The sequence below is a fragment of the Pantherophis guttatus genome, chromosome 18, assembly GCF_059756535.1.
Source record: "Pantherophis guttatus breed Tessera chromosome 18, ASM5975653v1, whole genome shotgun sequence".
Classification (NCBI taxonomy): domain Eukaryota; kingdom Metazoa; phylum Chordata; class Lepidosauria; order Squamata; family Colubridae; genus Pantherophis; species Pantherophis guttatus.
The window spans coordinates 468594-476862 of NC_142080.1; the positions used below are offsets into that span (position 1 = coordinate 468594).

An 8269-nucleotide genomic window follows, 5' to 3' on the forward strand; every position below is an offset into this window, starting at 1 on the left:
GCCCACCTACCATCCATCCAGGAGGGCAGGCACATTTGCTGGAGGAGGGAGGATGGCAGACCCCCCCGTTCTGGCAAGGGCAGTAGGCTGGGCACTGGACTCCGTGGGTGCTGTTGGGGCAGAGAATCTCGCAGCTGGAAGAGAGAGGGAGGAGAGTCCACAGGACGGGCTCAAGGCCACCGCTTGTACCAAGCTCATTGTGATCCACCTCAGGAGGAAGTGAACCTTTCAGAGACCCATTTTGTGTCCAAGCCTGCTATGGACAGTCAGAACAGCCCCTCTTAGACCTTCCCCCCAAGGTTTCACCCACCCAGCTGGACAAGACTTAAGTTTGTCTAGATGGGATCCCTAAAGTACATTCCAGCCCCTGGTCCAATGTAGGGGAAGCTATTTCAGGGAGGCCAGTTAGTTGCTCTCCTGCAATTTCTGGTGCTGAAAAACTCACCAGCGGTGTTGCTCAGATGCCCCATGTCTCTGGTGCCACCAGCCCCTCGCTCTGCCCCCCAGAATGCCCCCAACTCAGCATTTCTGCCTTGCCTTCCCCACTACTCACTGTGGCCCTGCATAGCCGGGAGAGCAGAGGCAGGCGCCGTCCAGGTGGTTGCAGCCCGCTCCGTTCTGGCAATGGCAATCCAGCTGGCATCCTTGGCCGTAGGTCCCTGTGGCACAGGGCTCCTGGCACTCCTGCCCACGGTAGCCAGGGGGGCAAGCACAGGCCCCAGTCAGGGGGTCACAGATGCCTCCATTCAAGCACCTGCAGGGGCTTTGGCAGTCGGGCCCCCAGGATCGGTCGCTGCACTCTGGAGAGGAGAAAAAGAGGGTCTCCTGGGGCCTTGATCCAACCTGCTTCCAGGATCATCGGCTGCCATCCTGGGAAGGCCAGGCGGCTCGGTGTCCCCTCACCCCAAATCTACCTCAGCCAAGTGCCCTGAACGAGCAGGTCTAGGCAAGGGGAAGGCCTGGCCAGTATCTGCCCAAAGGCTGCTCTGGTGAGCCAGCCAGCCCCTCTGTTCTCTGACCCCCCCGCCATGGCCCCCAGGTCTTTCTTTCTGGACTCTGGGCCCTCAGGACTGGCTCAAAGGGGGGGCCTCACCACTGGAGCAATCGGTGCCCCTCCAGCCTTGCTCGCACTGACACTGGTCTGGAGCCACACACCGGCCATGCACGCACTCCTGGGCACACCGAGCTGCAGCCGAGAGGGGGGGAAGGGAGCATCACCTGCCAGTCCCTCCCCGACCTGCAGAACTGCTTCCCCCGGAACTTCAGGGGGTAAGCAGAGAATTAAAGGCTCCCACCCCTCCTGAGCTCAACCCCAGGATGGGATGAGAAATCCAGGCTGTTTGCTCAACAGAAATGCAGAAACCGCTTCCAGGAACTTTTGATACTTCCCAGACTACCCTCTGGCCCTGTGGGATCTCCTAGTGGTCTCCCATCCCATCCCTTCCCAGGCCTGGCCCTGCTTGGCTTCCTGAGGCTGTGTGTGCAGACAGTCTCTCCTTCTACAGTGGCTCAACAGGAGGGAATTGTTGTGGGGAGATGGGCTTACGGACACAGGCGTCACTGCTCTCGTAGAACCCCTCACAACAGTGATGGCGCCTTCGGTAGTCCACTTTGACACCTTGCCGGTAGGCTGTCTTGTACAGGACTCTGAAAGCACCAAGAGAAAAGGCCGCTGGGCACCGGAAGAGACCGGGACTCCATGCCACAGCCCAGCCTCGGGTTCCCCCCTGTCAATGGGGGGGGAGTTCAGGTGGGAGGGCTCTGTGCTCACCTATACTGAGGGCAGGTCTTTGCCCGTAGCCACGCTGGGCTTTTGCAGGGCTCCTTGGACTCCTGGACGAAGGGCTGCACGAAGGACTCTTTGGAGACGGTGGTGAAACTAGGGGGAGCAACAGCAGCTTGAATTGGGGGCAGGGGTTCAGCCATCGCGTGCCCACCTCTTAAACACAGGGGGCTGACCTGCCCAGGATGAGGGGAGAAACGGGGAAAGGAGCACTTCCCCCCCAAAAAATATTTTTGGAGAAATGGCCTCTTCCTAAAGAACTGGGGAGGGGATACCCCGAGTCCACCTCCCTCTTTGCATTCCAGGCCCCTTGCGAGGAGTCTCACCCGGGGGTGAAATCTACTTACTTTCCTTACTGGTTTGGAAGTGCACATGCCACATGCGTGTGCTCACTTCGCTCGTGTGCATCACATGCGCACGCAGCGCATGTGCAGAAGGTAAAAAAAACACATTACTTCCTGGTTAAAACCAGGAAATAACGACACCTGGGCGGGATCGCCGAGCCAACTGTGACGATGGCTACCGGATGGCCGAGAGCGTTTCACCCCGGTCTCACCTTTCCCAGTAGCTGCAGACGTTGGGGTCATTGGAGCTGAGCAACAGGGCCCGATCCAGCTGCAGCCACAGCACCAGCAGGGAGTAACAGTAAGCCATCCTCCTAAGAAAGGGGTTTATGGTGATTGTACAGGCATTTGATTTCACACCACCTGACTTTGCCCTCCCTTCCCGGGGGCATCTTTCCAGCATGAGGCCCACAAACACAGGGATGTCCGTGCAAAAACAGGAAACACGCAGAGCCGGGGCTTTCTCGGTGGTGGGGCTGCTGCCATCCAAGCCGGAGCCACACCGAGACCCCAAACAGTCCCGTCCTTGGAACTGTCTCCCCACGGAACAGGACAGAACCCAGAATCTGTCCTGTTCAGGATCAGGGAACCACATCTGAATGGTGTGGTTCCCTGTGGGGACTGGAGATGCTCAAGTGGCCTGGGTGAAACTTCCGTCCAGCCACTGCGGAAGACCTGAGAGGCGGAGGCTGCGTCAACAGAAGATCAGGTTTCCCTCCTTCTTCTTTGTTCCCCTGGTTCCTTCAGTTCCAAAGTCCCAGCCTAGAGATACGGAGAAGCTCTCCGTTGGAAAGAAAAGCTGGAAGACCATCCTGGCTGTGAAAGGCGGCCACTGCGATTTTAAGCTCGAAGCCCCCTCCCCCCCTTTCACAAACTTAATTCTGCAACTGTGGAATCTTTTTCCTAAGCCCAGGCCTGACCATTGACCCCAGTCAGTTTCTCACGGCTTGAGACTGCCGGCGGTTTTCTACGTAGGAAAAGTTGACTCGCTTGGATGGCGCCAAGCAAGCTCCTGTTACCAAACATCGATTCCCACCGCTGGCAGTGAAGGAGTTAAGCCTCCTCCCCTCTCTGGACGTGCTCCCCCTGTTCCCCCCTCCCCTTTGGCAACAGGGCAGAGAAGCATCCATCCACTCCGTCCAATTCCCTTCAGTCCCCTTTGCTGAGGCAGCAAAGTTTTGCAACCCCTTCCTGGCTGTTCCCAGGTCCCTCCTACTGCCGTGGGCTGGGTCTCCCAGGAGCCCTGAAAGGAGAGGGGAAAACATGGGGTGGGGAGGGGAGGGGAGGGAGGGACGGCCTGGGCCTCCCTCTTCTGCACTCCTCCCAAAATTTGCACCCAAATGTCTGAAGACCCATCTCTGCCCAATGACCTGGGGAGTTTCACAGAAATGCACCCAGAAGCAGGGCAGAACCAGAGGCAAGGGTTGAGGGACCCCCCTGGCACCCAAAACCCAGCAAAAGTCAAATCCTGCCATCTGTGGAGACCCCCTGGCTGGCCAACCAGGTTCCTCCTCTGCCAAGAAAAGCCAAGGAGGGCCAGTTTGCTCAGCCTTCCCGCCCGTCCAGTCCAGAGACCACCCGTGTCTCCAGGAACATGCAGAGGAGGAGAAGGAGAGCCCCCCCCATTGCTTGCAAATTTGGAAGCAGGGGAGTCCCTGGGGAGGGGCGGGCTGCTTGGATAGCAACCCAAGACAGGCTGGGCTGTTTGGAGGCTTCTCCTCCAAGTCTTGGGGAGCTTGTGGCAGCCCACGCCCGTCTTTGCAAGCAGGACCAGGCTCCAGTCCAGGGCCCTTCTTCGAAAGGCCTGCTGGGGCTGCCCCCCCACTCCCCACATCCAGCCCATCTGAAGTCTTTCAACCAGGAAGGAATCCCGTTCTAACTTTTCTAGCGAGGGTGTCATTCCCACAGCTGGAGCTGCGTGAAGCTTGGCAAAGGCCCACAGCTCGCTCTCTTCCACCTTGCCAAGACCCAGCCCCTCTCCCAAAACAGGTGGGGCTCCCTTTGCCCCCCTGCCAGTCCCTGGATGGGGCTCATCTGGAGAGGGAGGGAGAGAGAGAGAGGGAGGGGGAGGGAGGGGAGAGGGAGAGAGGGAGGAAGAGGGTGGAGGGAGAAAGAGGGAAAGAAAAAGAGGGAGGGAGGGAGGGAGAGAGAGAGGGAGGAAGAGAGAGAGGGGGAGTGGGAGGGAGAAAGAGGGGGAGGGAGGGAGAGAGAGGGGGGAGGGAGGGAGGGAGGACACAGAGAGAGAGAGAGAGAGAGACGCGTTGCTCCTCAGCCTGGCTGCAAACAGGAAATGACCCTGATGCTCTGCAGATGGAGAGTGTGGGAAAGGGAGCTGATCTCCCCTTTGCAAGCCAGGACCTCCCGACACCCCCCACCCCGCATGTGTGGGGCAGGCAGAAAGGAGGACAGCCATGCCGCCTCACCTCAGGAAGGAGGCAGTCCCTGGATGGTCGGAGGCAGAGCAGGATGGGACTTGGCTTGTACTGGATGGGGGACCACCAAGTGATCTTAGGGCTGTGGGGTAGAGCAGGAGGCTGAAAAACAGTCCGCAAGAAGACGCGGCTGGTGCCGAGGGAAGTAAAGGCTTACTATGACCAGAACTACAGCAATGTGTGTGCATAGTAAGTTGCTTTGCCTGCCACTTGTGTGTAATTGCACAGAGAAGTCCCAATCACCACTGCTCTGCACCTCCATTTCTGCAGGCAGGATAAGCTACAGAAAGAATAAACGGGGTACTTTAACACCCCACAGAGCAAGGAAGATCTGGGTGGGCAGAACGTTGATTGTTGGGATTTCAGAGGAGACAGAGGGAAACTGGGGGGGCTGCCTCCCCCAAACGCACGGGACGGCGAGCCTCAATCTGCAGCTGGAAGGCTTGGCTGTGAGGCCTGTGCTGAGCCCCTGCAGGGCCTGTGGGGGGTGGGGGGGTTGCGGGGGTGGGAGGGAACAAGGCGAGGCAAGAGCAAAGCTGGTTCGAGTTAAAGCTGCAGCCCGGAGCATCCCTGCGTGGGAAGTGGAGGAAGCCAGAATGGACTTGATTGCAGGGGAGATTTCTCGGAAGACGAGGGGGATGACTTGGGGGCTGCAAGAGCCCACCCTGGGCTCCCCTCCTCCTTGCCCCATCATGGATGGGGCCTGTTTGGCCAGGGGGTGGGGGTGAGCTTGCAAGCCCTGATCTCTCCAGGGTCTCAAGTGCTTCGGAAACAAGACCCAAATGGACCCAAAACAGCAGAAATGGGCACAGCATGCCAGCGGAAGGGAGGGCACCCGGCAGCCGACTCACAATCGGCTCCTCTGCAAACTCAGCCCTGGCAGAGTGGCGATTGGAGGCCGCCTGGGAGCTGTTTGCTGAAAGGAGGCTCTGCCCCTCAGAAGAGGGGACTCCAGTCCTGGGTTCAAGGCCCGGGGAAGAGCGTGGAGGATGGTGTTTCCCAGGGCTTCGGTTCGGAGGGAGACGCTTTGAAATCCCAACGCCTCCTCGTCCGTCCCCCCTGCAGCTGCCTCGGCGTCTGGGCCGGTCCCCATGACTTCATTGCAGGAAAACGCCTCATTCAGGCCACAGCAGGAGAGGAAAGAGGCAAGAGATTGGCAGGAAAAGGGCTTTTGCCAAGCACACACAACAAGGGCAGGCATGGTGGGAGGCATGACATCTCAGGTGTTTCAGTTCACAGCCTGGAACGGGCATCCCAGAGGGCTGCCAGACGAGTCCCCATCCCCAAACGGCAATAGAACAATGGCTCTGCCACCAATTTTAAAATCCCCCCCCTTCTCCCCAAACGCCACGGGGTGCCAGCCCCTGTTCTGAAGGCCGGAGGGGGGGCGGGAGATATCCTCCTTGCTCCTCCCTCCTGGCCTCCCCTCTTTCCTGCCCCACAGATAGAAAGCCCCTGTTTTACACCCCCCAAAGCCTCATCGGACTCCCGTCCGGCTTCCTGTTTATCAGAAAGGAGCAAGGAGGGACGTCAGCCAAAGGTGGCCGGGCGAGGCTTTGAAAGGCACGCTGGACCTCTGCTCTGCAAGGGTCTCTCTGGGCTCCCCTGCCCACATCGTGCTTGCAATGGGGAGAAACCCAGAAACGGGCTGGTAAAGAGAGCAGATTGAGAGGTGGGGCCAGACCTTCGTCCTGGGACCCCTTTTCAGTCTGCTAATTTTGCTCCTTCACAGTCTAGCCAAGTTCACCTAACCCAGTTCTCGGCCAAAATAACCTAAAACACCCCCCTCCTTCCCTCCTGCTCTTTGCAGCCCCCCCCCCAGGTGATCCACAGGGGAAGCAGGTCCCTCTCTCGGGGCTGATCTGCAGAAGGGCTGGGCAGAGCTTTCCCCCTGGCCAGTTAGTGCCTGTGGTTTCCTCAGAGTCCTGCTGCCCAGAGATAAGCCCTTCTGGTGACCTCGCTGGGCATTTTTAGATGGCACGTCAAACTAACCCTTCGCCACAAACCCAAACCTTCATCTAGGAAACGGCTGAATTTTCAATGGATGAGTAATGGATGGTGGAGGGAATTGAACCCAGGACTTCCTCGACCCCACCCAGCCCAGTCGGGCACGGAAGCTATTTGCTAGGATTTGAGGTAGAAGGCAAAGAGGATCCCTGGGGGGCCCTGAGAAAGATGGAACGGCTTAAGGGCGCAGCTCCAGAGGTGCCAAAGCTTTCACCAGCCCTGTGTCAGCTTCTCTGTCCGTTCACATGTACAACCTTGTCATCCATTCTGGCTTCAAACAAGCAGCTCTTTGAGAGACTCCTGTGGCTCTGAGCAGAGACCCCCAAGGGGGTCGGGGCCCAAGGCTTTGGAGAAAAACACAACTTCACAGAAGGGAAAGGAAATTATTCTACCTAACATGCCAAAAGTTCCAGCTCTGTCTGCTTTGGGGAGGACAGTCTCCTGGGGGGTGGCCAAGGCAAGGGCAGTCCATCCAGATGCCCCCTTCCAAGCTGGCCAGGGGGAAGCCCTGCACTCTGTTCTGGTTGGCAGCTGAGCTCTGTGCCCAGGCATTACGGTCTCCAGGTTCACCCCCAAATCTTACCTCCTTGAGCTTCTGTGGTGGGTCCACCCAAAGGCAGTGGTGGGGGTGGGGGTGCCGGCGGTGGGCTGCTCGTCCTCACTGCTCCTCACCCAGGAGCCCCTCTTGTCCAGCAAGAGGCCGAATCCAGTCCCAGCCTCGGAGGAGGACTGAGAGGGGCATCCGGGCCCTTCAGGGTCTTCCCAGGCTGAGTTGGGTGGCCGAGCGCAAGAGAAGTGTGAACATGCAATCGGAGAGGAGGGGGGACAGCGAGGCAGGAAGGGGCCGGGCTCAGCTGGTGCCTTCAGGAAGCTTTGACGAGGAAGCTGAATGGAGAGAAACAGCAACAGCAACAAAAAAATAGTAATTTTTTTTGGCAAGAAAGCCAAAATGTTTGGAACACGCAAACTCTGTCCTGAGAAGCTTGCCTGAAAGCAGCCCAGCAGTCGGAGTGCAAGATCTGGGGTGGCCCAGGGACCATCGGGGGTGGGGGGGTACAGAGCCCCTCCCCCATCCTGCGGAGCAATGGACGGTAGAGAGGCTGGATGTTGGGGCCACCCATCCTGCCTCAAACCTAGCACTGTGCAGAAACTGTGATCCAAAAAGGTGCCTTGATCCATGGAATTAAATGTTTAATAGTTCAGCAAAACTTCCTTGCAGCTGCAGCTGAACATGGGGGGAAACCAGTGGGGTCAGGAGCCCCTTCCCCAAAGACAAAGTGGAAGCAGAGGCCCCACCAAAGACCTAAACCATGTGGATTCTTCCCAGTGAAGCTTCTGCATCTCTCAAGTATTTTAAGAAGCTCAGTGGTTGACACTGGGTGGGCGGAGATCATCAGGAATTCGGGGAGGGGGCTTTTCTGAGGGCCCGATGGAAGGAAAAATGCACACAAACAAGGCTGCCCTTTAAGAATTGCTAGAGCTCAGCACCGGGAACAGCTCCCAATCCCTGTGCTCGGAGGAGGCAGCAGTGCCAGTCAGCCAAGATCCCTTTTGGGAAACATGGCGTCCCCAATTCTCCCCTCTTGCTGGGGTCCTCTGAGAGGAGTGGTGGTCTCTCAGAGGCGGCTGCTGTGAAGGGAGGGGCCGGGATTGGTGGAGGGCGGGAAGGAGAGGTGATGGGGCTGAGGGCTACAACCAGTGGC

At 58.4% G+C, this 8269-nt stretch overlaps 1 protein-coding gene across 2 annotated transcripts in view; it reads right to left on the reverse strand.

Moving 5' to 3' along the window:
• PEAR1 (platelet endothelial aggregation receptor 1) overlaps positions 1-7908 on the reverse strand; it is a 17224-nt gene extending 9316 nt beyond the window's left edge. The window contains exons 1-7 of one of the 2 annotated variants that reach the window (XM_034425027.3): positions 7150-7908; positions 2340-2441; positions 1772-1879; positions 1547-1647; positions 1094-1186; positions 554-800; positions 11-134 (exon numbers count right to left, since the gene is read on the reverse strand). In XM_034425027.3, coding sequence (XP_034280918.3) covers positions 11-134; positions 554-800; positions 1094-1186; positions 1547-1647; positions 1772-1879; positions 2340-2441; positions 7150-7745 — 1371 coding nt within the window. In that variant the 5' untranslated portion in view covers positions 7746-7908. The remainder of the gene's footprint in view (positions 1-10; positions 135-553; positions 801-1093; positions 1187-1546; positions 1648-1771; positions 1880-2339; positions 2442-7149) is intronic. The other variant, XM_034425028.3, reaches the window with a different exon arrangement.
• Between the last annotated feature and the right edge of the window lie 361 nt (positions 7909-8269).